The sequence below is a fragment of the Lactuca saligna genome, chromosome 8, assembly GCF_052625555.1.
Source record: "Lactuca saligna cultivar CGN05327 chromosome 8, ASM5262555v1, whole genome shotgun sequence".
Lineage (NCBI taxonomy): Eukaryota > Viridiplantae > Streptophyta > Magnoliopsida > Asterales > Asteraceae > Lactuca > Lactuca saligna.
The window spans coordinates 20,082,127-20,109,133 of NC_136424.1; the positions used below are offsets into that span (position 1 = coordinate 20,082,127).

Consider the following 27,007-nt stretch of genomic DNA (forward strand, 5'->3'; position numbering starts at 1 on the left):
AGTTGGTCACGTCACCTCTTTCTTCGGAAGGATGTAACGTATCTCGCACATCGACGCGTCTGAAGCCCGGTAACCGAACCAGCGACACGTCTCTACGCCAGTGTACCGAAGTTACACCCAACGTAGAGCATCAGAAGCCAGTACGCCTCGCATACCTGAAGATTACGCCCAACGTACCGAGGGTCAGGAGCATACTATAAATAGCAAGCGAAGCCCTCTGGAAATGGTTGCTAATTTTTATACTCTTACACTCTCAATACCCTCTCTAGCTACTCTAAATCACCCTGAAGCCTAAGGAACATCCCTAACACCCGAACAAGTCCTGAAGCCTCGAAGTCCCCGAGAAAATAAAATTTTCAAGTCAAAACTCTGCCCTCGTGAAGCCCTTTTTTTTTAGAAAACATCACGGTTTCATCGAAAAAGCTTGTTTTAAGGGACGAAGTGCTGCCCAATCACTGTTTTATCAGGTGAGTGTATAGTCACTTTCATCTTACACATAGATATGAAGTATTTTATATAAAATACGTGCTATGTGTATATATATTGTTTGTTTATTTGGGATGAATGTTGAATGAATGTTTTATACATGTTTTAAATGATTTAAACGGTATATGTATTTTATATCTACAAAAATGTTGGGTAAAACATCGGTAGATGAAATAGTTGTTATGTGATAAACGATGAGTTGGATAAATGATATGATCGGTGATATAGATCATGAGATGAGGGTGAGGGATGAAATATGAGAGAAGCCCTTACCTAAATGTTGGCCCCCATCATCTAACAGAGTATGTATGACAACCATGGACTATTCTTGACGGTTTGTGGAACACTGGAAGGCTTGCAACCTGTAGGTGTTGTGAACTATATGTTTATCATATGTACTCTAAAAACCCATTGACATGTATTGCATGTGGATTCCCGTGAATAATATTGTCGATAAATGAGAGATATGGACTTAGCACATGTTGAATAAACCCTGGCAGCTATGGAATTAGTGCCTATTGTATAAACCCTAGAGACAATGTGACTTCGTGCCTATTCCTTAGGATGAATCCTTATGAATGAGTGATAGATGAATCTTAGGGTAAATCCTTAAGAGATAAAGAAGATAATGGGGATGCGTAATTTGGTTAATTGTTTGATGATAAAACATAATAACTTTATTATTGTGGGTTGAAAACCCTATTGTACTCATCGGGTTTCCCAACCTGACACACTCATGTTATTTTTATCACATGTGTCGATACGAAGCTACGTTACACTGAGAGATTAACGAAGATGTAAAATCACTAGTGTTAATGAATGTAATTTCTGTTTATGCTTATGTTTTTGTATTAATGATGACATCCCAAAGTTTTAAATTGAATAAAATACATTTCCTCAGGAAATGATTTGATAATATATTATCATGTTTTTGGGAACAAATTCCGCAACGTATTTCTTTAAAAGATACTCTGATTTTTAAAATCAAGCATAAACAAATCGGTATTTTCGGGCTGTGAAATTGGGGATGTCACATTGAATCACAAAGCTTCTTACAAGAAACCTATTAGAGATAAAGATCAACCCTATTATGTGGCTTCAAGTTTCTTCCTTTAAGCCCTAAATCATCACTCTATGCTACAAACAACACAATAGAAAACCACAAGTAAAAACACCAGAATTAAGAACAAATAGTAGATTTTGTAGATATACTTTTTTTTTGATGGATTAAGAGAATATTGTTTACCATAAGAAATTGTAGATGGTTGGTAAAAAGCATTGACATTTGAGGACTTCCTACACCAGCCATTCCATGGCCACCCCTTCATATCTGCTATATTCACTACTTCTTATGATGAATGAATTTTGTTAAATGCTACAATGATCAAACCTACAAAGATTTTTACACCCCGTTCCCAAGTTCAACTTAACGAGAGAAAAGAAAGGAAATGGGTGGAAATGAGAAGAAAATAAAAGAAATTGGTGTTCTCGAGTTTCATTAAAGGAGGGAAGTGGAGGGAAATGAGAGGATTACTTTCTCTCCTAACTTTCCTTCCGATTTGGGAGGATTTGGAAAGAAAGAACAAAATGATTCATTTTCCTTCCGCTTCTCTCCAACTCGGGAACACAAAAGAAAATTTTGTTTTCCTTTTCTTTCTCTTCTTTTCTCTCGTCACTTTCTTTTCTCTTCTCTTCTTTTCTTTTGTTAAACTCGGGAACGAGGCGTTAAAGTATGATTATAACATGATATTGACATATTGTTAGCAAGCAATTGATTATGGGCGAGGAAAAGGATTTTTCACCTATTGGAGGGCTGGTTTTCAATTCTTGTTACAAGGGTGAGATAAGTAGTGCCAACAATTTCAAGTTCCCTTTTGTTTGTGAAGTATCCTTTTCTAAGAAACCGACCCAATAGGATGACACCTAGGAACATGGTTTCCCTCTAGAATTCCTTGTTAGCTGATTGTTGCTACTTTAAAAGCATGAAATATTCGTTAAATAGGTGATCACTCTTTAATTGTACAAATACTTGAGCTATTAAGAACTTTAATGGGTTCAAAATATGATTGAAAGTGTGGATCAGACAAGATACAACAACAACACGAAAACATTTCCATACAAATGGGGGGGGGGGGGGATAAAATGGTCCAAAATAAAAAATGATGCAAGAGGGGTAAAATGGTCCAAAATCATTAAAGTCAATTATGAATTTGTTATGATTGTAAAAAAAAAATAATACATGTATTTTGCTTTTTAAAGAACATTGTTGATAATGGTAATAAAAGTATGAGCACTTGTGCTTCCCTATTCCAGACATACCTTTAATATGTTAGTCTCTATTCCATACGTACCTTGTTTGTTCTTGTAGGGTATGTTGCAACATGACCTTCAAACATTGTGCTTCCATCTGTCATGTAGGATGTAATGAAAAATACTACTATGAATCAAAAGCAACTTAAATTCAAAGCAAAATGACTATTTTTTTCCATATACATTTCTATAAAAGACCCAAGAAAAATCATAATTCTCTTTATATTAAACTTTAAAAAGAAACCCAAAAAAACTATAACTAAGAAAATCAACATCCAAATCAAAACAAACCAACGAATTCACCAGTTTTATTTAAGTGAATTCATGATCATGCCGGTAATCGTTATTTCTTCTCCAAATTTCAAGCTTTGTAAATTAAAATAATAGATAAAGGTAAATTTTTGGGTTTCATTTAAATCAGATATTGTTTTATAAAATTTGTGAAATGTTGCTTACTTGCGAGAACCACCAATCACGAGACCACTTGGTTAAAATATATCACCTTCCAATGTCACACCAGGGGTACTAACATGGTGATTAAATGCAACATGTGAAGAAGAAAGTTAATTTGAAATAAAAAAAAAAATTGTTACGAAATTGAGCAAAAGGAAAAGGGTACCTCTTTTTTGCAGCATCACTGGTCTTCCAAACAAAAGTTATACCAAACAGATATTCCATTGCATTATGGAGTAGATCATCATAACCTTCTAATAATATCACAAAGAAAAAAACCATCAAACAGAAAACCTCAAATTTAAATAAGAGTATGGAACTAAAAGGTTTAATTGAGCTTGGTGGTGCACCGCCACCATAACCACCACCTCCATGACTAAAGCTATGTGTCCCACCACCACCCTACAACTTCAGTTCATAACAAATCGATCACAACCTTAAAATAAATGAACCTTAAAATAAATGATTGGTTATCTTTTTGTTACAAATGTAGATCAATAATCCAAACTTTCCATGCAAGTTATCAATATCTGTTAGCTTGAAATGAATAGACATCAAGAATGTTTGAAACAAACATGTAGGTAAGAAACAGGAGTATGTCACCGGTAGGACGACATTAAATGAGAACAACATTTTCAGTGTGTTTGCAAGATATAAAAGATTGTACCTTTCCTTGCATTCATGAACAAACTATAGAAACTAACTCAATCCCTGCACCTAATCCAAGAACATTAAACATAGTAGAAATCGTCTCTCCTTTTGCATATAAGTCACTAAGATTCCCCTCTTTTGCAAATGAAGAATAAATTGCCAATCTTATTGCCCTTACAGCAACCATGGCTATTCCGTGTTAAATTACAAAAAGGTTATAAATGCAAACTCTTACAAGGAAAATGATTAAACATTAATTTAGTATTTAGTATTTACCTTTGCAAAATTTCCATAGGACTCTCATCCCAACTTTGAGCTTTGCATCGTCCTCCATGCATTAGAAATAAAAAATATAATAATTAAAATGAAAATAATAAAATAAAAACTAACTAGCCTTCTATTTATGTTGGGGTACTCGATTGCAATAAGCACGTGCAATAAACCTTTTAAACGCCTTAATTACAATGGACGAGTAAAGGCTTATGAAAGTTTGTAGTGAGCATATCCACAAAGTTCAAGGGATTGCAATCGAGTCGAGATCATATCAATATCAATTTGGAAACGACATACTCATGTTTCTATATAGAAACATAATCGAATAGAGATTATGATGAATGACCAACAATTCGACTAATGCCAATAATCACATGAAAAATACTACTATACTGGACACTGATCTTAAGATATAAACTTCAAACCCTCAAACAGATAAAATTAGGTCTCATTGCGACTCTTTAGCAATAACAAATTATGATTACATCAGTCTACATGTATTGAATGATATGTTGAGAACCAACAAAACATATGTTGAGAACCAACAAAACATTAATACCTGTAAATCATATCGAGTTTCATTAGACGGAGATCATGAATCTATTATTAATATTTAACATGAAGAATAAATTTGAACCTGCTGCACTTTATACGATGCTTTATATCAAAACATTAATATTCGTGAATCATATCGAGTGTCATTAGACAGTAACCGTGAATCTATTATTAATATTTCTCATGAAGAATAAATTTGAACCTGCAGAACTTTATATGATGCTTTATATCAGACCAACTTTATATCAGACCAAGTTTTCGGCTGATTACAGTTTTATATTTTTACTATTGTTTTATGGTAACCTGCTACCACAAAATATGATTATTTTAAAGAATAATTTCATAGAATTTGTATAAGATTCAAACTTTCTTAGATGAATTTGGTATAATTTTATTAACAAATTTAACTATATATGGGCTGAAAATGTATCATCTAATTGTTCATCAAATAATAATTAAAAATATATTTTGAAGAAAGTATAAAAGGATTATTTCTTAACTATGATCGATGAATGTGAAGTTAAATACGAAAACCTTGATGCGATTGACACTATAAAAGCAAGGAAACTAAAAATCCCCTTACCGAAAAACCCTCGTTTGACGTCCGGTCCCCGAGCTGTCACACCGCTACCAGTTCGCCACTAATCGCCTCCGCCTTCTTCGTCTCCTTCATCTTCTACTCTCAACTGACTATCACCGCGAATTACTACAACTACAATCGCCCATTCCCAAAAACACAAGCTAATCCACCAAAAGAGCACGCACTTTTCAGGATCCCTAATCCTCGATTAATTAAAATTCACCGTTGCGGTCACCATTACAGTAAATTGCTATTTGATTAATCCGGTTAGTTACCTGAACTTGTGCCGCTCATTTGGAACAGAAGATTGAATAGAGATGGATGATATCGTGCCTGAATACAAGGTAGTTTTTCACTTGATTAAAAAGTTTATGGTGTTTTTATGATCAGTATAGTCGTAATTGATGTTTACGGATGTTAATTTTGATTGATTTGCTGCGGAATGTGAATGTTATGCGGTTGAATTTTCCCTTGTGATTGATTTTCGAATAAATTACAGCTATCGGGGATATTGTTATGTTTTTTGCCCATATTGTCTGAAATCACGCAGAGACAAGTTGGTGTTCTGGGATCCCTACGGATCGTGCTCTTGAATCCCTACGGACGTGTCTGTGACTGTATATTATGTATGTATCTATGGGTGTATAAATGTCTGTCTAAGTGTGGGTAACAATCGGTGCACATTTTCCTTGCTTTGCTTAATTCTTCCATTGCCAGTATAATGCAAGATGTATAACTGTAGCACAGTGGACTATCAGTATCAATTTAGCATCCATTGTGAACAAATGGTAGAACCATAGTGCCATCTGTAAAATTTCAGGGACTAAGTTCTGTAATAGGATGTTGAGTGGGCTATCATGTGTGTGTTTCTAGTCAATCTTCATATTGATGTGATTATTTTATAAGTTTCCAAAATTAGTAACTGCATTTCCCTAGATACTCTCTAGTATTTATCTATCTTTTTGTGTTACTACTATTATTGACATTACTTTTTTTTTTTTCTGGATTGTTCTATGTTCATGTGTTTTCTTTTTTCTTTTTACAGCATTAACTCTTTTTTCTTTTCTATATACTTTTTATTTTTTAGAAAAGAATGGCACGTTTTAGAATCCAAGAACTCAAAGATGTCCTTGGCCAACTTGGTCTTGCAAGAACCGGGAGGAAGCAGGTATATCTAATTATTTATAATTTGTACCTGTTTATTATTTTATAATCTTCATTTGATTATACATTTTATAATCTTTCCCATTTCCCCCACATATTTTTCTAAAATTTATGACATGTTTACTTTAATATAGGATCTCATGGATAGGATACTGACTTTGCTTTCTGATGAAGAAGGTATATAGGAACAAGACCTCTTGTTTTCCAACCTTTTTCTTCTTCTTCTTCTTCTTCTTCTCACATTCCTCCTAATTTTGTTTCTATTATCAGATATTCATGGTCCACAAAAGAATAAACTTATCCGAAAGGAAGATGTAACAAGGATAATTGATGACATTTACAGGTAAGTTTGTTTTTCTTTTTTTTAAACACTTTTTCAAATAAGCCCACATCAATTGTTCCTACACTTATTTATATGTTTTTATTGTTACAGACAAATGCCACATACAGGGGCAACTGAACCAATAACAGGTGGACATTGTGTCTCTGATAGTAGTAGCATTACACCAAAAAAGGAGACTGTGGATCAAAAAGTTCGTTGTCCATGTGGCAGTCCTCTGAAAACAGAGTTCATGATTCAGTGTGCAGATCCACAGTGTCATGTTTTACAACACATTCCATGTGTTATCATCCCATTAGAGTCCACTGAAGAAACTCCACCTGTTTCTTCTCAACATTATTGTGAAATTTGTAGAATCAATCGGTGTGACCCGTATGTATAATCTATAATCTACCCTCTTATTTATCTGATCAATTTGGTTATTTTTTTTTTCTGTATTTTATATTGTGATAATGTTAATATTTATGTAATTGGTTTTGTTTTGAAATTTTATTTGGTCAGATTTTGGAAGAGTTTGGCTCACCCTTTATGTCCTGCAAAGCTCAGTGTCTCAAATGTTCTGGATGATGGGTAAGTTATATATTTTTGATCTTCAATACAGTGATTTTACATATTTTGCTTAAGTCTTTGAAAAATTGAACTGTTTTATTGTAATACAATATTTGTGTTTCTTAGTGAACCACAGTTACTACAGAATGTGGAAACAAGTTTCCAAATTACAAGAGCAAATGTACATTTACTTGAGAAATCAGGATACGATGTACAGGTTTGATTCTTTTATCATCTTATTACATTCTCAGATAGGTTGGATCATTTTTTTATTTTTTTATTTTATATTTTCTATTTTTTTTAAAAGTCTGTGTCACATTTCTTGAGCAGGCATGGTGCATTTTACTCAATGATAGTGTTCCATTCAGAATGCAATGGCCTCAATACCCTGATCTAAAAGTCAATGGTCTGTTAGCTTTTGTCATTATACTATTTGTTTTTTATGCTTTGTATTTATAATTTTAAATTCCAAGTTGTGGATTTTCCAGGAATTCCTGTTAAGACAATTAATAGGCCTGGATCAAAGACACTTGGAGCCAATGGTCGTGATGATGGTCCTTCAGTAAGTTATTTTATGATTGATTCTTCTGTATGGAATTAAAAATGTTTATAAAAATAAAAATGAAATGAAATTAATTTTCATTTTCTTTTCAGATTTCGGTGTTTCTGGTGGAGGGACACAACACAATATCTTTATCTGGATCTGATGGTCGACCTTTTTGCTTGGGTGTCAGATTAGTAAAACAACGTACTGTTCAACAGGTACATTCTTTTATAAAGCATAAAAAATTATCTGAATAATTATTAATTATTAAACAATATCTGAATATTAAATGAAGGTTATCAGCATGATTCCTAATGAACAAGAAGGTGAATCATTCACTGAAGCTGTTTCCCGTGTGTGTCGTTGCATTGGTGGAGGAATGGCTGCTGCAAATGATGATAGTGACAGTGATTTGGAAGTTATTGCAGATAATGTCACAATTAATCTTCGTTGCCCTGTAACTATTCTGATTAAACCATTAATTAATTTGCATAATTTAAGTAATTTAAGCTTATGTGGTGGTTTTATAGTATATATTCTTTTGTTGTTTTTTGATATGAATGGCAGATGAGTGGGTGTAGAATGAAAACTGCTGCTAGATTTAAAGGATGCATTCACCTTGGATGTTTTGATCTTCATACCCTTGTCCAAATTAACCAAAGATCTAGAAAGGTAACTGTTATTATTTTTACAATCTGTATGATGGAATGGAATGATCTATTCCATTCCCTTTCCGATTGCTTTATAATTATACCTGTAATTTGCATAAATGATACTTTGTTTTTGTTTGCAGTGGCAATGCCCTGTTTGCCTAAAGAACTACTCCTTAGAAGACATCATCATTGACCCCTATTTAAATCGTATTGTGAAATTGGTATTATTATTATTATTTTTTTTTAACTATGTTACATTCTAGAGCAAGTTACATTTTTGGTCCCTGAGTATAACTGCTTTTTTCATATTTGATACTAAAAGTTTTTCCCTTGCAGTTTTGGTCCCTGTTCCTTACTAAGGACCAAAGATATTCATTTTACTTGGAACAGTGACTAAAACTAAAGTGCTACAAGAACCTTAGATAAGGACCAAAATTGCAAAAACCAGCTATACTCAGGGACCAAAAATGTGATTTATTCAAAATTGTAATTTAATTTTTTTTTTAATAAAAGATGCAAGCTTGCGAAGAAGACGTAACCGAGATTGAAGTTAAATCCGACGGATCTTGGCGAACGAGACTGAGTCGTCCGTTTATGGATCTTGAAAGATGGCATCTTCCGGAAGGATCTTTATGTACATCTGAATTTAATAGTAATAGTAATATTAATTCAAATTCAAATATGGAAATCTCCGAAGCGAAAAGCCAACATGAAGGAAATCAGTTAGAAGAATGTGTTGCACCATATGGGCATGAAGTAATATCAATGAGTAGTGGTTCTTCTGATGATAACATGAAAGAAGATGATGATAATAATGAGATGATGGATTCCATACCATATAATCATAATTATAACCAAACATCCGGAATCACAAACAGAAGTTCTTCATCTTCAATTGGTGATCCAAGTGTGATTGTTCTTAGTGATTCAGACGAAGATGACTGCGATTTAGTTTCTGCTACAGAAGAAGATCCTATAGTAGCTCCACCTGGTATGACTTTTTTACCTTTTAAAAAAAAAGAAGTAAAATCAGTATATCTTATTTATTTATTTTTTTTAAAATATGTCGCTATATCTTTTATTTATGAAGGGTCATTGGATGTTAAAGCGGAATCTAGCCAGATGAGTAATGGGAGAGGAGGAGGGTTAGGGTTAATTGGAGGCGACCCTTTTACATTTCCTCGGCAACCTAGGACTGTAAGAAACCATCATGGGACAAAAGATGTAGCTGCAGCCGACTAAAACCAAAAGTTAATAATAATAATAATAATAATAATAATAATAATAACAATAATAGTAATTATTATTATTATTATTTAACTTATTATAATTATGCTTTACTCTTTAGATGTAGTTATAAGTGAGACAAGTGTGGTTTATAGATGATAGTGGAGAAGAAGTAGGTGGTAGGTAGGGGTGGTATAGGTTCTGGTCGGTTTTGTAAATCGAAGGTTTGATTGGCCTCTTTTCACAAATCTTCTTGTTTTTGTTTTTGTTTTTGGGTTATCAAGAAAGAGCTTTGTAAATCGTAAGTAGTATCTGTTTTGTATATATGGCGAACGGTACCCTACCTTTTTTTTTTTCCTAAAAAATATTTATTTATTTATTTATTTGTGGCTTCGTGCACATTTTGCATATTCATTTTCCATTGATGATGCTATTTGTTACAAGTTGCAACTGCTTTAAACACGAAGGGTTGTGTAATTTTGTTCATCTGAATTCAGTGGTAAATGGATTCACTGTATGTAATGTAATCGAAAGGCTATGAGGATCAGAAATGTGTAATTGCGTTTCTTCAATTTCCAATATAAATAGTCTATCCTTATAACTACCATCAATTTAGATACAACAAAACGGATAGCTTGACTAGATTGGGTAGTGGGTAAGTTGGTAATTATGTACCAATCTTATTCTAGTATCCATTTTCTTTCTTCTTTGTGCAACATATCATGTTTGAGGCTATGACACTCGGGATTAAATACCACAAAAACATGAGGTTTTTATTATGAGATAGAACTAAGGCAACAAAAAACACATGCCAAAAAGAATCGGTCCAATTTATGAGTGTTAAAGTTATATTGTTTTTTTTGCTCACCCTTACAATAGGTCCCGTTATATTTAAATCCTTTAGAAATACAATCATATAAGTGGCTCTTTAGCGCAATGATTTCTCAGTTGTAGTTGATATATATATATATATATATATATATATATATATATATATATATATATATATATATATATATATATATATATATATATATATATATATATATATATATATAATTTATCCATAATACTGAAGATTATTGTTATAAGTTGTTAATCCTTGAGCTTGTTTATGAAAAAGTTAACTTGATTTAGAAATAAGAAATAATAAAAAAAAATGTGTTTATATGCCGCAACTTTTTTTTTTTTTTTTTTTTTAAAATTTTTTTTTATCGATTATCATGTTTGACAAACTAAAAAAGTTAGGAACAATAGTCTTTTTAGGTAAGATATGGAGCAAATGCGTAACAAAAATAAATATTAGGGACCATCCGAGTTAAAAAAATAAGTTAGGAACCAAAAACACAAATTCCCCCAAACCACATGGACCATTCGTGTAATTTACATTTACTTTTTGTTTTATTCATATTTGGGTAACTATTTTTTGTGTACACGTCTATCTATGTAATGAACTTTTTGAAAATGTTCACATCTAGGATACAACATACTATAGCCGATCATAATGATCATATATGAACATTTCAAACAAATTTGTTATCTAGGATGTAACATGCTATAGCCGATCATAATGGTCATATATGAACATTTCAAACAAGTTTGTTATCTAGGATGTAACATGTTGTAGCCGGTCATAATAGTTATATGTGAAAATTTATAATAAGTTTGTTACCTAAATACATACATAGTTACCCATATGTGAACTTACTCAAAAGTTAATTACCTTCCTAAATCATTTTTCCTAAAATCATTGGAGATGGTAACAATCTTGAGTTATAATACAAATTGACCATCAAAGATAAACCAAATAAAACAATGCAAGTAGTAAAGTGATTTCTGGATGAACACTTACAAAGAGAATAAAGTGGAAATGGAACAAAATATCAAGAAGACGACTAAAACATACTTTTTCATTAACTAGGAGCTATAAATGTACTTCGAGTATAAGTAAAGGGGTAATTTACGTAATTTATGGGAAAAGTTCTGACACGCCTGCGCTAGATATACACGAGCATACAATCATCCCCGAGAACCTCTGTCATTCCTCTCCCAGAAAAAGCCGTTACAAAAATGGAGGACCAAATCATCGCCACCAGCAAAACCGTCGGCGCCGTGAAGGCTAACAACGGCGGTGGACAACAATTGCTAGAGACGACCAAATCAGAGAGACACGTATGGCTCATGAAATGTCCTCCAATTGTGTCTCGTTCACTTACGCAACAACAGCAACAACAACCGCAATTATCGACGCCTCTCGATGCCTCTTCAGCTCCAATCGGCGCCAAGGTTGTCGTCACCGTTGATCCTCTCCTCCCTAACAACGATTTCTCATCTACACAGGTACAATGCCGTTTCGTTTTGTTACACGTTGTGAAAATGTCAACCCTATAATTGTATTTGTCCTCCTGTATAATTATCAAACGTATGTTGTTTTAGTTTTGTGATCGCGATAGTGAATAAATCTAGTTTTCGATTGATTTCACTAGATCTTATCTCCGTTTATTTTAGCAGAAGTTCAATTTTGCATTTATGTATGCATGCGGCATGTAAATGAAGCGCGATGACAGTCTAGAACAATAAATTCATGTTAATCTATAATCCTCAATGTTGCTGAATGATATCTGGATTTTACAAACGGTTCTTATATGCGTTTATTCTTCTTAATGATTTATAGCAATTTGTGCCTCGTATCAATCAAAGATCTCGGGAGCTTGTTACTTCATTTCCTTCTAATTAATGCAATTCTAACATGATATGATCAGTTTACTATGGAGTTGCTTGGCACTGAATCTGGGAGAGTACCCAAATGTTACTCCATGGACATGTCAACAGATTTTATTCCAATGTCTGTATTTTCCGAATCCAAACAAGGTAAAAGCATTAGCATTCTTCAACTTTTTGTATACAACTATCAATCAAGACATTGTTTCTGGGACAACAATGGTAATGACTAATGCGACACTTGTGGATTTCAGGAAGGCTTTCTGTTGAAGGGAAAATATATCATAAATTTGACATGAAACCTCATAATGAGAACATAGAGGAGTATGGGAAGCTCTGTCGTGAAAGAACAAATAAGTATATGACTAAAACTCGACAAATACAGGTCTCTTTACTATTTCTTTTCTTTTCCCAAATGAAAAGTAAATCAAAACAAAAATTTAGAAATTTCTTATCATTCTTCTTTCTTGTTTCAGGTTATTGACAACGATAATGGAGCACATATGAGACCCATGCCAGGGCTTATTGCCTTCAGACCCCCCTCACAAACTGTAATCAATGCTGCTTTTTCTCTGTCTTAATTAATTATTATGTTTTTAGAAGACTTGTTTCTTTTTAGTCTTTTTTTATAGTTTATACTGAGTTTCTGTATTAATTCTGCCATTTTTACAGCAGAGGAAGAAAGCTCCAGTGAAAGGATCAGATACAAAAAGAACAAGAAGGGATCGTGGAGAGATGGAAGACATTATGTTTAAGTTATTTGAGAGACAATCCAATTGGACATTAAAGCAGCTTATTTCTGAAACAGATCAACCTGAAGTATGTTGTTACCTTAATTTCATATTCCTTTTTTTCAATATATTTAATAAGAAGCTAAAAAATCATGAAAATGTGTTGTTTTTGTTTTCAGCAATTCTTGAAAGATATGCTTAAGGATTTGTGTATCTATAACAACAAAGGATCAAACCAAGGGACTTATGAACTGAAGCCAGAATACAAGAGAACCACAGAGGAACAAGAACCTTCATCAAAATAGCTCTTTTTTTTATTGTTCTTGTGAAAAATATTAAATTCCCATTACTTTTCATTTAGTTGAGTTTTGGTGCCACGTCAACAAAGTAAAAAACTTAACAAACATTCATTGTAGTAGAACTTTTTGGTTGTGTTTCATTACTTTGGATTAACAAACATTCGTGCTTGTGAAATAGATCAAACATTGTTGGAAATACTTGTAAAAAACGTAATACTATCTTTCAACTGAATTTAAGAGCTTATTTAAATAAGTAAGATTAGGTTTAATTAATGAGTTTATTTTAGTTAAACATTTTGACAAGTAAAAGGGCAGTAGAGTTTGTTAACATCCTTTAGTACTAAATTAAGTCACAATTTGACTAAAATGTTAGTCCAAGTTTAATACACAAGTCAACATTGAATGTACTTTGACATTGGATGTTTTTAGTTTTTACTATTTATCTTTCCGTTTACATATTCATTATATGCTTTTTTTTTTTTTTCAAACACCAACTTTTTGTCACTTTCGTGCCAAAGTTCAATCTCACATTATCCTTAAGGAAACAAACCCTACTAACATTATATTATTTATCTTGTGTGCAACTCTTAAAATCTTTATGGAAACATGTAAAAAGATTATTGTAATGGCCAAAAATTATTTTATTCTTTTTATTTGTTGGTTTGAGAAACTAATATTCAATATTCATACACAAAACTAGCACTAAATTTAGTAAACCATAGACAACCTAATGTTTTAAAAATGTTTATAGTTTCAAACTTGTTCTAATGCGTTTCAGAATTTGTTTTTGTTTGTATAAACAATAGAATTTCACTACATAGAAAATGATTACTTCATTAGTGCTATCCATTCGGAAAAATAATAATTCATAACCTTATTGGATATACTTTTTTTATAGTTTCAAAATACACAGGGAGAACACTATATGTTGTGCATACCATATATGAAAGTTTTTACCATTTTATATAGGGCACCAGCAATCATGAAACTCGCAAACAATTAATTGCCAAAATGTTGGTAGTTATATTGGCAATTTTAAAAAAGATGGCTAAATTATTATATGTAATTTAAAATAATGGCTATTTTGATGTTAGTATATATAAATAAAATTTAGTATGTGTAAATAAAGGTTAATATACAAAAATAAACACTAGTATAAAATATAAAAATTTATTAATAATCAATACCTTTTCTAACCAACTTTTAGTTGAACCCGCTAGATAGTTGGTTAAAATATTATATTGTTAACACATGTGATATTATGATTAAAATATTACGACCATATTTATAATACCACTCATGCTACCATAAACATATAAACAATAAATAAATATCGAGTCAGAACGCCATTAAAGATTGCAACTTTGAGAATGCGTTTCAGTCGAAAAATGTCAAAGGAAGGCAGCAACAAAATCAACAAAGAAAGAATGGGTCTCGTCGTCGTTTTATATTCAGCCCCCAAGCTTTGACCAAGTGCGTGTGTACATCACGCTGTCGTTTTGGGGGTCTTCGAGAGTGTGGAAGTGGAACGCATATTACCCCCCTTTCCCTCCTTTGTATTCAACGCATCTTCTTCCCTTCATTACTCTCCTTCAACATTTTTTGATTCTTTCATCTGTTTTCTTCATCACATATTAAACTCGTTGATTTCCCTCAATCAATCTTCCCACATCACCATCTTCTAAAGGTATGACGGAATTACGCTTTTTATTTTCCCCTTTTGAATGCTTGATTTTGATTGTGTGATTCGTTTGAATTTAAGTCTCAGATTGAATTGTTGATGGGTTTTTGCTCAAATTGAGAATTAGGGTCGATTAAACTTTGTATTGGTGGTTTTTTTTAAAGCATTTTCTGTTCGTTTTAAGGAATTTGAGAATTAATTAATTCACTACTGTGTTCTTAGGTTCCGAAGGTCAAAATTCTATTCGCCAAAATGATGTATTTTTTTACAATGTTTCTCTTTATAGTAATAATTGCATCTTTTTATTTAGCTAGGGAGTATGGTAGAAAGTGAAACATATTCATTAATTCACATCATTATGTAGAAAGTGAAACATATTCATTAATTCACTAACAGTTTGAGATCACAACATTATGATGTTTATTTATATTTTCTTTTCTCTTGCAGATCAAATTGCCATAAAAAAATGAATTTTTTTGGTAGGAATATGACCGAGGATTCATCAACTTCTCAACGAGACATTCTTAGCTGCCCATTTTTGCATAACATCAACGAACCGACTAATTTCTCATTTTCATCTTCCGTGGCTATCCCATTACCGGTAATTTAATATTTTTCTTATAATTGTTATTATTATAATTCAATGACTAAATCGATTAAAAAACAATAGTTCAATGATATGTTGAAAATACATTGTGTTTTTCTGTATTTTGCATAGAATCAAAAAATGGTTAAATCATTACAAAAAACAATTATTATATTGATATGGAAAATTGGAAAGTTTGTTTTTGTTGTTAAAACCATCCTCATAGTTTCTTTTATTGTGATTAGGCCCGAGGAAGGGGAGCAACAAAAGGTCCTATATTTGAAGATGGTCCTAATTTTGATAGAGCATTTAAGGTTTTCCATGGCCAAAACGGTGTGGTTCCACTTTCTGATTCCGAACCATCATCACATGGGTCCGAACCGGTTCCACAACGGTTCAACCCGTTAGCGGCTAAAGCGGCTACAATTAGTCTCTCAGGGTTTGGTGGGGCCTTTGGTTTTGATGCATTTAACGAGATGTTCAAAAGTCAACAAAGAAAACATAAACCATCCAACAAAAAAAAGTCTTCAAAGGTACATTTTTCACTTTTCCCAAAAAAACACAACATACTTTTTCAAACATATATAAACATAAAAAGATCTAACATGCCTTCTTATAATATTTATTTTTGTTTTTCAGAACAAAGACTCGAATCATGAAGCAATGGGTGAAGAATGGCTACAAAATGGGAATTGCCCGATAGCAAAATCGTATAGATCAGTGATTAACATCCTACCAATCATGGCCAAGGCACTTAAACCACCATCAGGGATAAACTACAGGTGCCCGCCGGTCATTGTGGCGGCCCGGGCAGCTCTAGCTAAAACCGCGTTTGCAAAAAACCTCCGGCCACAACCGCTGCCCGAAAAAGTATTGGTGATTGGAGTTATGGGCATGGCTGCTAATGTTCCATTAGGGATATGGAGAGAACATACCAAGAAATTTTCACCTTCTTGGTTTGCAGCTGTTCATGCAGCTGTTCCATTTATTGCCATGCTTAGAAAGTCGGTTTTGATGCCTAAATCAGCCATGGCGTTTACTATAGCGGCTTCTGTTTTAGGTCAAGTGATCGGGTCTAGGGCTGAACGGTATCGCTTGAAGGCGATAGACGGTAGGGATGGGCGGTGTGGGGAGACGGTCGAGTGGGAATCTGCAACTATGCAGGTCACTGGACCTGCAGTAGTAGCCTGAGTCTAGTTGTCCAATTCCAGCATTGGACAACTGGAGTCATCTGTTATTGGATGAATGGATTTTTTTTTTTTTTTTTTTTTTTTTTTTTTTTTTTTGTTAAGAGGGTTGGAAATATTAATCTTTTGTAAGACTGTATTATAAGTTTTGGAGGGGGTTATTATTGTAAACTAAATATCGGAGGTGATTGGAATTATCATTTGTTGTATTGACTTAAGTTGTATTTAAGCTAATAAAATGATTCTTTGAATGAACGCTTTATTGTAAGAGGTTTAATTTTATTTTAATTTAAGTTGTTTTTACAATAAAAGGCTCCAATATCAGTCTTACACTCATCTTGTGAGGTAAATCAAATACTAACGGTTAGCAAGAAACTCCAAAGACAACGGAAGTTACAATTGGCGAAACCTCCACTTGGGCTTAAACAAAGAGGGTGTTTGGACGTGCTTCTTGAAGTGACTTATTGGCTTTTCCAAAAAGCCAATAAGTTTAAAAAAAATGTTTGATAAGGGTAAAAGTGCTTTTTTAAATGACTTTTTGTGAAGGGTTAAAAAGCTCAAAATGAAAAGTAATGGGCAAGTGACTTCTTAAATGGATGTTTGGTTTTTTGGCATTCAAATTATATTTGTGCCTTTAATAACCCTTAAAAGAAAACGGGTCTTCCTCACATCGACGTATGCATATCCTCCTGTTTACATCGATGCATGCCAGAAGCACAAAACCTCTTCTTTCTCGTTCTTGAAACGATCACGACAAGCTTCTCCCGTTTTTCTCCAGCGATTTCCCACATTGGCGATCGAATGAAAGTTTAACTAACGCCACTCATCATTATGAAATACCATTGAACGAACTTTTTAAAGTATGGAAAACTAAGTGGATGTTATTAAGAGACATGCATGCTAATTATAGATACGAGCATCAAATGAGTATTTTGATAGCATCAATGATGATCCATAACTATATTAGAAAGGCTGATAGGTTTGATGAAACATTTAATATGACACAACAAGAATCCTACAATCCTACACAAGGTGGTACTAGTAGTGAAGGTCATGAAGAAGGTTTAACTACACGTCGTATGAGTAATGATGATTTGTATATCGCACTGATACAAGATGTTATTGTACAAGATCTAATGGAATCGCAACGATGAATGTAATACGACACATCTCCTTGTTCTCTGATGTCGATGCCAAATATGAAGATAATGAGGGGAAGTGTTTTGCCCTCTACCACCCTAGTTCATCCTACCTCCCAAATTTGCTCATCACGTTGTCAATAGGTCATTTCTAGACTATGGTAGCTTACTGAAGACGATGATGGTGATGGTGGTTGACGGATGTGTTTAGAGACGATGGTTTGCATAGGGAGAGTTCTAGGATATATGTGGGGTAGGATAGGTAGGACCTATGTGCTTATTAATTAAAGGGCAAGTCGCTCGTTCATGTGCCAAAACACAAATTTGGTACTTATTTTCAAAAATTAACGCCGACCGTCCTTTATATCGTAAAAAGGTGCACGCTTCGTCACTGTAAACATAAAATGACTATATTGCCTTTTTTTTTTTTTTTCCTTTTTATTTAATTTTCAGGTTTATTTATAATTTTTAGATTAAAACAAAACAAATCACATCACCCACACCCAACCCACCCTCCTCCTTTTCTTTACATTTTCATTTTTCTTTCTACATTATCTGAAACTAGCACCACCAGAACTATTGTCTACCACCGGAAACCATAGTCCACCACTATCGGAACCCACCAGATAGCATCACTTTTCTCCTTCCCCCCTTCTCAGTCTTTTTCTATTTCATATCCTCTCTCTAAACTATGTCACCACCCTCTCTTCCTTATCCTCTTTCTCAAATTTGATAGTGGAGCTCGATCTGAAACCTGTGGTGGCTGTTCGGAAACCTAGCGACGAAGATCTTAGATCTGAGACCCTAGGTGGCAGTGGCCTTCACGATCAAGTAAGCAGAGTAGTTCCTGACGGTGGCTTTCACGATCCATACCCTTTGACGATGTAGTTGATGATCTTAAACTGCTAATTCGAAACCCTGGACAAAGATCTTAGAGGCAGTGATTCTGAAACCCCAAACGACGTCGATGGCGACACACATTTGACGAAACCCTAGCCAATGGAAAATGTGTTTGGCATACCTGGTGCCCTTTGTCGGAAAGATACTCGTCGCCCCTTCTGGTCAAACATCTTCTTTGTTGTCGCCACCTGTAAGCCCCCTCAATCGCTGAAAAGCTCTCGACCGATCTTTGTTTTTTGTCTACAAATTTCGTTTTTTTGTTTGTGTGTGTGTATGTTTCATACTAAGAGAGAGAGAGAGAGAGAGAGAGAGAGAGAGAGAGAGAGAGAGAGAGAGAGAGAGAGAGAGAGAGAGAGAGAGAGAGAGAGAGAGAGAGTTATGGTTCGTCGATAGTCCGATGACTCTCTTCTCTGGCAAGATAGTGTCTTCTTCGGTGGTGGTTTGTTGGTGGCTCAAGGGAAAAGTGAGTTTAAAGGGAAGGGGTTAGGATAAGGTGGGTAAGATGTTTTTTTTTTTTTTTTTGTACGTTATAAATAATTATAAGAAGAAAAAAAATAAATCAAAATAATAATAAAAAGGGGTTATAAATTTAAACTAACGAAGGATAATATATGAAACTTTTAACCAATCGAAGGACAATCTAAATTAATTTTTGAAAATAAGCACTTAAAATAAACATAATAAGAAGACAAAATGATAGATCCTAAAGAGGGACATTTTGTTAATTTCACACATATCTAACGGACATATCTAATGGAGCATCTTAGAAGGTAACCATAAAGATGAGCCATTTCAATAATTTCAAAGGTAAACTACAACTGCAGATGAGTATAAACTATAAGGACTATAATTGTAATTTACGTTTAAACAATTAATGTTTGTTTTTGACACGAAAGTTTTGATTGTTTGGCATAATATGTCTCCGAACAATGAAGATACACCCGACAGTCCATCTCCGGCGACGTTTGGAAAGCCTTGGCCAGAGTTCAACGACGGCCTTACCTATCGTGACCTTGTCCGATCACCTGATTCCGGTCCTTCTCCCCCTTTCTAAGCATATGCACACGCACGATTCTCTAATTGCACAGAAAACGAATGAAGATGGTTTAAAACTCTAACCTTAAATTGTGCAGGTTTGACGTTGATTGACTTTTACTCTATCAAGCATCAGAGTTCAGCTCCTTTACTAGGGTAAGTTTGTATTACGAATAATTAAATAAAACATTACTTAAAATGTTGTCGAGTCTCATAAGATCGCTAGCTACATTACATCGATGTAGGTAAATCTGTGCTTTCTCTAAACAAATTTGTTCAATAACAATCGAAAACCTCAACTGTTAGCGTATAAAAGTTCAGACTCGATGAGCGAATGATTTCTTCAGTCTTTTTTTGGTTTCAAATTAGGGTTTTACTATAGGATTTTAACGATTTCGCTCAATAAGATTCAGTTTTAATCGCAAACCCGAGGTGTGTCTTACTTCTTCATAGTACTAAACATTCAACAGTTGGTTGCAGAGAATCGAAAATGGGCAGATCACAGTTAATGGTACAGTTATCACTGATCCAAAGACTGTTCTGAGGTTACCCTTCCACCTATCAAGATTTTGTTTCATTTTAGCCAATAAATTTATTTCTTCACTTATTCTGAGTTCTGGCATTTTGTATTTGATAGGATTGGTAGGGAACTAGTATATCACAGACATCCATGGAAAGAACCATATGCACCACACTTGCTTGAAGTTCTGTTTGAAGATGATCATTTGGTAGTTTGATCAAAAACTTGTGTTTGTTAATCATTCAAATTTGTTTATTATTGTTTTATTTAAATACTGATTTGGATGTTTATTCATTGTATTCAGATTGCTCTAAATAAACCCTCTGGTTTACAAGTTTTACCTGGTGGACAATTTCAACTAAGAACTGTTCTCACACAGCTTCAATGGCATATGAAGAATCAAGAATCATGTCCTGTTCCAGTTCATAGGCTTGGAAGAGGAACTTCAGGTAACACTTTTTAATGAACAATTGTTTATGATTTAGATAATAATATAATATTTCTTTTTTTTCATAATCTTCTCTATGACAGGAATATTACTTTGTGCAAAAACAAAGCTTGCAAAAACTAAGCTTGCAGCTCTTTTTGCTGAAAAAACATCACAGGTTGTTGGTAACAGGTTAGCAAATAAAAATCTTATGTTTTGGAAAATTAATAATTAATAATTTCATTAGCCTTGCTAATATAATCTTTATGTGAGCAGAAAAGTCAACAATGAGGTCAACAAGGTAGTGAAAATGTCAAAGATATACAGGGCACTAGTTTGTGGAATTATAAATGATGATGAGGTGAATCTCTTCTACATATTTCCTTTTATGACATGTAACTTTTTTATTTTTTTTGCTAAAATCTTGAAATGTATTATTACAATATAAACACATTGTGTTACACAGATTGTCATTGAAGAACCAATTGGAACATTGAAATATCCTGGAGTTGCTAAAGGGTTATATGTTGCTTCTTCTTCAGGTTTTCTCACTTTATAATTATATTTCTGTGGTTATAAATGTAATTTTTTTTTAAAATTTTTATTATGTCTGTTTTTTAAACAGGGAAGCCAGCATTGAGCAGAGTTCATGTTTTGAAAAGAGATGTAAAAAATAACCACACAGTTGTTCAGGTAATAAGATTTAAAGATGTATATGAATTATGCTCATGAATTGTATTTATATATATTTTTTATGTAAATGTTAAATTTCATGGTTGTGTTTTTTTTGGAATGTGAGTAGGTGGAGATTCAATCTGGTAGGCCCCACCAGATCCGAATTCACCTTTCGTTCATTGGACATCCTTTGCTAGGTAAACAAATCATTTGATTAAAAAAAAGTAAATTTCATTTTTATATTTTTTTAAAGAAAAAAAAATGAAAAAAAGGTTTCAAAAGAAGTAAATTGTGAGCACATAATAATATTGGCAGGTGATCCACTTTATGTTAATGGTGGGATACCAAAGTGTTATGCTCCTGAAACTGTTGATGAAACATTTGCTGAAGATGGGTAACATATTTCTTTTTATTATCTTCATCTTCATTTATATAAATATTTTAGATTATTTAAAAAAAAAATGTATTTTTAGAGGGTATAACAAGCCTTCAAATCCTGTTCCTGGAGATTGTGGTTACTACTTGCATGCTCATCAGTTAATTCTTTGTCATCCAATCACAAATGAGGTATTATGTTATGAGATTTTTCATTATGAGTATGATGCAATATTTTTTATTAAGTATTTCTATATAATATATCTAAATCTTTAATGTATTTGTGTAGCTTGTTTAAATAGTTTGATTTAAGATTCTGTTTGCTTGCAGTTGTGTAAAATAACAGCTCCACTACCACCCGTTTTCTTAGGTGAATCAACAAATCAGGAGTGATCATATCGAGTTGACTAGAAGTAGATAACATTTTCTTGTCATATTTAAAATATGTTACAATAGTTTATTTGTTAATTATGATGTTAGTTCTTGATCTTTTAGAAGCTCAAGAGTGCATGAATTATGCATACGGGTTAATGTTGTAAATGAGTAACATACTATTTGTGGATTTTGTTCTTCTATAAAACATTGAAAACATTAGTGCTCAAAAAACACTATGACTCTATAAGATAAGAAACATTTCAAAAAATAAAAGCTAAAAGTTTAGGCTTGTAAAAACTCTTTAAAACTTGTTTCTAAAAACGTACTCTATTTTTTGAGAAATCTTACCTTAATCAGATTCACATGCTTGAAAAATCAAAGTGATAATTAGGAAAAAACATCATAAATGGTTTATGTGATTTCTTCAGATCAGAAGTTTAGTTTTCGTGGTTTAAAAAACATAGATGGTTTGTGCTTTTAAAACTTTTGACAATTAGTCTTTTTTGTTAGCTTCATTAAGTTTTATCTGTTAACTAAACGATATTTTCGTCATTTCATTAACACAGGGACCATTTATGATGTTTTCACTTATTTTTTTAATAAATGAAAGAGTAAATTACACGAATGGTCCCTATGGTTTAGGGTAATTTGCACGTTTGGTCCCTAACTTATTTTTTTAACTCGGAAGGTACCTACTGTTTGTTTTTGTTACACGCTTGGTCCCTATCTTACCTAAAAAGACTATTTTGCCCTTGATTTTTTAATTTATTTAAATAAACACACTCCCAACCTCACTCCACTCACCTTACCCTACCTATCCCATCATCTTTCTCTAATCAAATAATAATCTTTTTAGGTAAGATAGGGACCAAGCGCGTAACAAAAACAAATAGAAGGGACCAAACACGTAACAAAAACAAACAGTAAGGACCTTCCGAGTTAAAAAAGTAAGTTAGGGACCAAACGTGCAAATTACCCCAAACCATAGGGACCATTCGTGTAATTTACTCTAAATGAAATAATATGCAATGGTCTCTCTCTTGCTCCTTTCATGTTTCTTCATCTCTAGCTACAATCATCCATTTCACCCTTATAATTTTTGAAGAAGATAATGAATTTTATCAATACAATGACGATGGCGACTAAAAATTCAACAACTTTGTTCATAAAAGAATTTGGGATTTTGGGTTTGTTTGTTTTTTCCAACAATTTCGAAGAAGGAAGATAGAACGAAGAAGAAAACAATGCACAATTTGGAGAATAACAAGGTCTGCAGACTTCGCTGGGTGTGTTGTTGAGCTAGCAAATGTCGAACATCACTCAATTCACTCTTTGTTCAGATTCAGTTTCTGTTCGCAAGTTGAGCTTGAATATGTGAGTGTTAATTCGTCATCTGCTACGGTTTTAATGATGAATTTGGACAAATTGGTTAATAGAATTTGGGAAAATGACTTATATGGGTAACTATGTTCAAAATCGTTCAAAAATACCATTCAAGTTTGGTGTGTCCAAAAAACAACCATCCAAGTAAAACATTTATACAAAAAACACCAACAAAGTACATTTTTTTTTGTTCAAATTTGACCTTGTGGTAACCGACAATTACCGGTAAAAAAATAAGTAAAGGAAAAAATAAGAGGAAATGACTTAAAGGGGTAACTTTGTTTCAAAATCGTTCAAAAAACGCCATCCAAGTTTCGTATGTTCAAAAAACACCATCCAAGTAAACTTTTTGTACAAAAAAAACACCAACAGACTATATGTTTTGTTCAAATATTACCCGCCGGTAACTGGCTCTTACAGGTTAAATGATGACTTTGCTTAACTATTATGACATAACATAATAATTATTGATAAAACAATAAATGATATATTCCTCCTTTAAAAATCGATTTAGGGTTTCTTCATGAACGAATGACTTCTTCTTCTCCTATGATTGCTCTTCTTCTTATAAAGTGATGATCTCAAACTCAAGTCCAAAACCCTAATTCTTGACTTAAGGTAAAAAGGGCTACTTTACCCCTGCCTCAATGGGCACTCCTCCCCCTAAGGCCCAAATCCATAAAAAGCCCAAAAAAGCCCAACTACACGGCCTCTAAGACCTAATATGGCCCAAGAACCCCCAACATGACCTTAAGCCCAAAAATGACCTGCTACAATCAAGTGGGCCTGGGGCCTAACTTAAACAAGTCCATGCATATGCCTAACATATGCTAAAGCCTCTGTGATTCGGATGTTGAGCTAGTATGCCCAACGTACTCGACTAGGGTCAAGAACCGCCAATCTTCCGAAGGCCATTACTTCTTCATTTTAAGTCAGATTTCATCATTGTTTATATCCACGGGAAGGAAACGAGAAGCTATACACTTCTATCAACTTTCCCTTACCTTAAAACTTTTCTAACATAAACCCACACTTTATAAAGGCTCGAACTGATACTTACTGATATGCCCTTGGGCTCCAACACAAACCAAACACTCGGTCCCGACAACCTACATTATCCATCACTAAATGGGCATTACAGATACCACAAATTATTACGAACGAATATAAATTCGAATACATCGTACACAAGTATCAGAACCATATCCCATGAAACATGCAAAAGAAATGGTACGAAACAATAAAATAACAAGGAAAGAATAAAAGACGTGCCTGTCTATAGACCGGATAATAAATGAAGGACCGATCAAGAATATAAACTCTTCTAACAACATGCAGCCTATAAATACCCCAAAGACATGATATTCGAGGCAGAGTAAGGTAAGGCAAAAAAGAGATAGCATACATAGCATTAAGGTAACACTAACAATCACAATCTAATTTAGGCATCAGAGAGCTATTTCAGGGTCCAAATTAGATTGCAATTTCGTTTATGATGGCCATAACCCTCGGTTGGACCCCGAAATGACGAAATCTAATCTAGTATTAAGGTAACACTAAGAATAACAATATGAAGGCCATAACCCTCGGTATGGATGTCTGGTGCCTAAATTAGCTCTTGTGGATATAAAAAATGACGAAATTGGACTTAGAATGAAGAAGTTATGGCCTTCAGAAGATTATCGGTTCTTGACCCTAGCCGAGTACGCTAGGCGTACGCCGGGCGTACTAGCTCGACATTCGGATCGCAGAGGCTTCAACATATGTTGGGTGTATGCATCGACTTGTTTAAGCTAGGCCTCAGACCCACCTAATTGTAGCAGGTCATTTTTTGGGCTTAAGGTCATGTTGGGGGTTCTTGGGCCATATTAGGTCTTAGAGGCCTTGTAGTTGGGCTTGGATGCCTTTTTGGGCTTTTTATGGATTTGGGCCTTAGGGGGAGGAATGCCCATTGAGGCAGGGGTAAAGGAGCCCTTTTTACCTTAAGTCAAGAATTAGGGTTTTGGACTTGAGTTCGAGATCATCACTTTATAAGAAGAAGAGCAATCATAGGAGAAGAAGAAGTCATTCGTTCATGAAGAAACCCTAAATCGATTTTTAAAGGAGGAATATATCATTTATTGTTTTATCAATAATTATTATGTTATGTCATAATAGTTAAGCAAAGTCATCATTTAACCTGTAAGAGCCAGTTACCGGCGGGTAATATTTGAACAAAACATATAGTCTGTTGGTGTTTTTTGTACAAAACGTTTACTTGGATGGTGTTTTTTGAACATACGAAACTTGGATGGTGTTTTTTGAACGATTTTGAAACATAGTTACCCCTTTAAGTCATTTCCTCTTATTTTTTTCCTTTACTTATTTTTTACCGGTAATTGTCGGTTACCACAAGGTCAAATTTGAACAAAAAAAATGTACTTCGTTGGTGTTTTTGTACAAATGCTTTACTTGGATGGTGTTTTTTGGACACACCAAACTTGAATGATATTTTTTAAATGATTTTGAAACATAGTTACCCATATAAGTCATTTTCCTATAGAATCTCAAGAACTTAAATTGAGGCGAATTGTATCTTTAGAGACGAGTATTTCACCTGCTGCACATTCCTTAATTAGATTCAGCTATGGCGACATCTATTGATGCTATTCCCTTTCATCTTAATCTCAACAAACACATGGGTCCATCATGTAACATCCCAAAAATTTAAGACTGAAAATTTGATTTTGATTTAATAATAAAACCACAAGTGCCAACAATTCATTCAAAACATATCATATCAGAGTATCATGTCTAAAACAATTATTTTATTTTATCAGAGTAACCACCCCAGGCTGAATAAACAATGGTGTGTGCCATGCAATCACCCCGAGCTCTTCCCTCCGCTACCGGAAGTACCTGAAATCAAAACTGGAAACCGTAAGCGTGAAGTTTAGTGAGTTCCCCAACCTACCACATACCATGCATAATCAAATACTGCAAGCATTGGGCCTTACATGCTACTTCGGGCCCCGCCCGACCCCAGACCCCGCCTGGCTTTGAGCCTCGCTCGTTATACATATCTGTTTCTCGTAGCCTCCCGCTAAACACGTAATAACATTTAACATAACACATAACAAGTAGCTAATATACTCTACTATAATCCTGATCTAAGGCCTTGCCTGGCTTTGAGCCCCGCTCGGTTATAC

The 27,007-nt window shown here is 33.7% G+C and overlaps 4 protein-coding genes across 5 annotated transcripts; all 4 read left to right on the forward strand.

Annotated features, from left to right (window-relative positions):
• The first annotated feature begins 5,271 nt into the window (after positions 1 to 5,271).
• Positions 5,272 to 10,168, forward strand: LOC145011338 (E3 SUMO-protein ligase SIZ1-like). Its single transcript, XM_078970038.1, has 15 exons — positions 5,272 to 5,652; positions 6,396 to 6,476; positions 6,607 to 6,649; positions 6,743 to 6,815; positions 6,906 to 7,184; positions 7,314 to 7,382; positions 7,488 to 7,578; positions 7,692 to 7,767; positions 7,850 to 7,923; positions 8,016 to 8,123; positions 8,201 to 8,362; positions 8,473 to 8,577; positions 8,699 to 8,779; positions 9,072 to 9,549; positions 9,649 to 10,168. Exons 1-15 carry the CDS (start codon positions 5,626 to 5,628, stop codon positions 9,798 to 9,800), a joined length of 1,899 nt encoding a protein of 632 aa, XP_078826164.1. The 5' UTR covers positions 5,272 to 5,625; the 3' UTR covers positions 9,801 to 10,168.
• A 1,639-nt stretch (positions 10,169 to 11,807) lies between these two features.
• Positions 11,808 to 13,694, forward strand: LOC145012006 (Transcription initiation factor IIF, beta subunit). Of its 2 annotated transcripts, none has more exons than XM_078970763.1 (6): positions 11,808 to 12,125; positions 12,548 to 12,656; positions 12,761 to 12,891; positions 12,983 to 13,057; positions 13,179 to 13,325; positions 13,417 to 13,694. In XM_078970763.1, exons 1-6 carry the CDS (start codon positions 11,856 to 11,858, stop codon positions 13,540 to 13,542), a joined length of 858 nt encoding a protein of 285 aa, XP_078826889.1. In that variant the 5' UTR covers positions 11,808 to 11,855; the 3' UTR covers positions 13,543 to 13,694. The 2 variants fall into 2 exon arrangements, with proteins under 2 accessions (XP_078826889.1, XP_078826890.1); XM_078970764.1 differs by having other exon boundaries at positions 13,182 to 13,325.
• Positions 13,695 to 15,036: 1,342 nt separating this feature from the next.
• Positions 15,037 to 17,245, forward strand: LOC145012254 (uncharacterized). Its single transcript, XM_078971049.1, has 4 exons — positions 15,037 to 15,223; positions 15,665 to 15,818; positions 16,049 to 16,336; positions 16,443 to 17,245. The coding sequence occupies exons 2-4, from the start codon at positions 15,684 to 15,686 to the stop codon at positions 16,992 to 16,994; spliced, it is 975 nt and encodes a 324-aa protein (XP_078827175.1). The 5' UTR covers positions 15,037 to 15,223; positions 15,665 to 15,683; the 3' UTR covers positions 16,995 to 17,245.
• Positions 17,246 to 19,909: 2,664 nt separating this feature from the next.
• On the forward strand, positions 19,910 to 22,651 carry LOC145011358 (Pseudouridine synthase family protein). The gene is made up of 13 exons (XM_078970063.1): positions 19,910 to 20,063; positions 20,163 to 20,220; positions 20,535 to 20,609; positions 20,702 to 20,792; positions 20,889 to 21,033; positions 21,116 to 21,203; positions 21,288 to 21,372; positions 21,478 to 21,553; positions 21,637 to 21,704; positions 21,814 to 21,883; positions 22,002 to 22,080; positions 22,160 to 22,253; positions 22,392 to 22,651. Exons 1-13 carry the CDS (start codon positions 19,946 to 19,948, stop codon positions 22,452 to 22,454), a joined length of 1,110 nt encoding a protein of 369 aa, XP_078826189.1. The 5' UTR covers positions 19,910 to 19,945; the 3' UTR covers positions 22,455 to 22,651.
• The last annotated feature ends 4,356 nt before the right edge of the window (positions 22,652 to 27,007 follow it).

Coding starts and splice junctions, on each gene's coding strand:
- LOC145011338 (XM_078970038.1), top strand. CDS start 5,626: ATGGATGATATCGTGCCTGAATACAAG. Junction 6,477..6,606: donor CAAGAACCGGGAGGAAGCAG/GTATATCTAATT, acceptor ACTTTAATATAG/GATCTCATGGATAGGATACT. Junction 7,383..7,487: donor TCAAATGTTCTGGATGATGG/GTAAGTTATATA, acceptor TGTGTTTCTTAG/TGAACCACAGTTACTACAGA.
- LOC145012006 (XM_078970763.1), top strand. CDS start 11,856: ATGGAGGACCAAATCATCGCCACCAGCAAAACCGTCGGCGCCGTGAAG. Junction 12,126..12,547: donor ACGATTTCTCATCTACACAG/GTACAATGCCGT, acceptor TGATATGATCAG/TTTACTATGGAGTTGCTTGG. Junction 13,058..13,178: donor TCAGACCCCCCTCACAAACT/GTAATCAATGCT, acceptor CCATTTTTACAG/CAGAGGAAGAAAGCTCCAGT.
- LOC145012254 (XM_078971049.1), top strand. CDS start 15,684: ATGAATTTTTTTGGTAGGAATATGACCGAGGATTCATCAACTTCTCAA. Junction 15,819..16,048: donor CCGTGGCTATCCCATTACCG/GTAATTTAATAT, acceptor TATTGTGATTAG/GCCCGAGGAAGGGGAGCAAC. Junction 16,337..16,442: donor ACAAAAAAAAGTCTTCAAAG/GTACATTTTTCA, acceptor TTTGTTTTTCAG/AACAAAGACTCGAATCATGA.
- LOC145011358 (XM_078970063.1), top strand. CDS start 19,946: ATGTCTCCGAACAATGAAGATACACCCGACAGTCCATCTCCGGCGACG. Junction 20,610..20,701: donor GATCCAAAGACTGTTCTGAG/GTTACCCTTCCA, acceptor TGTATTTGATAG/GATTGGTAGGGAACTAGTAT. Junction 21,554..21,636: donor ATATGTTGCTTCTTCTTCAG/GTTTTCTCACTT, acceptor TTTTTTAAACAG/GGAAGCCAGCATTGAGCAGA.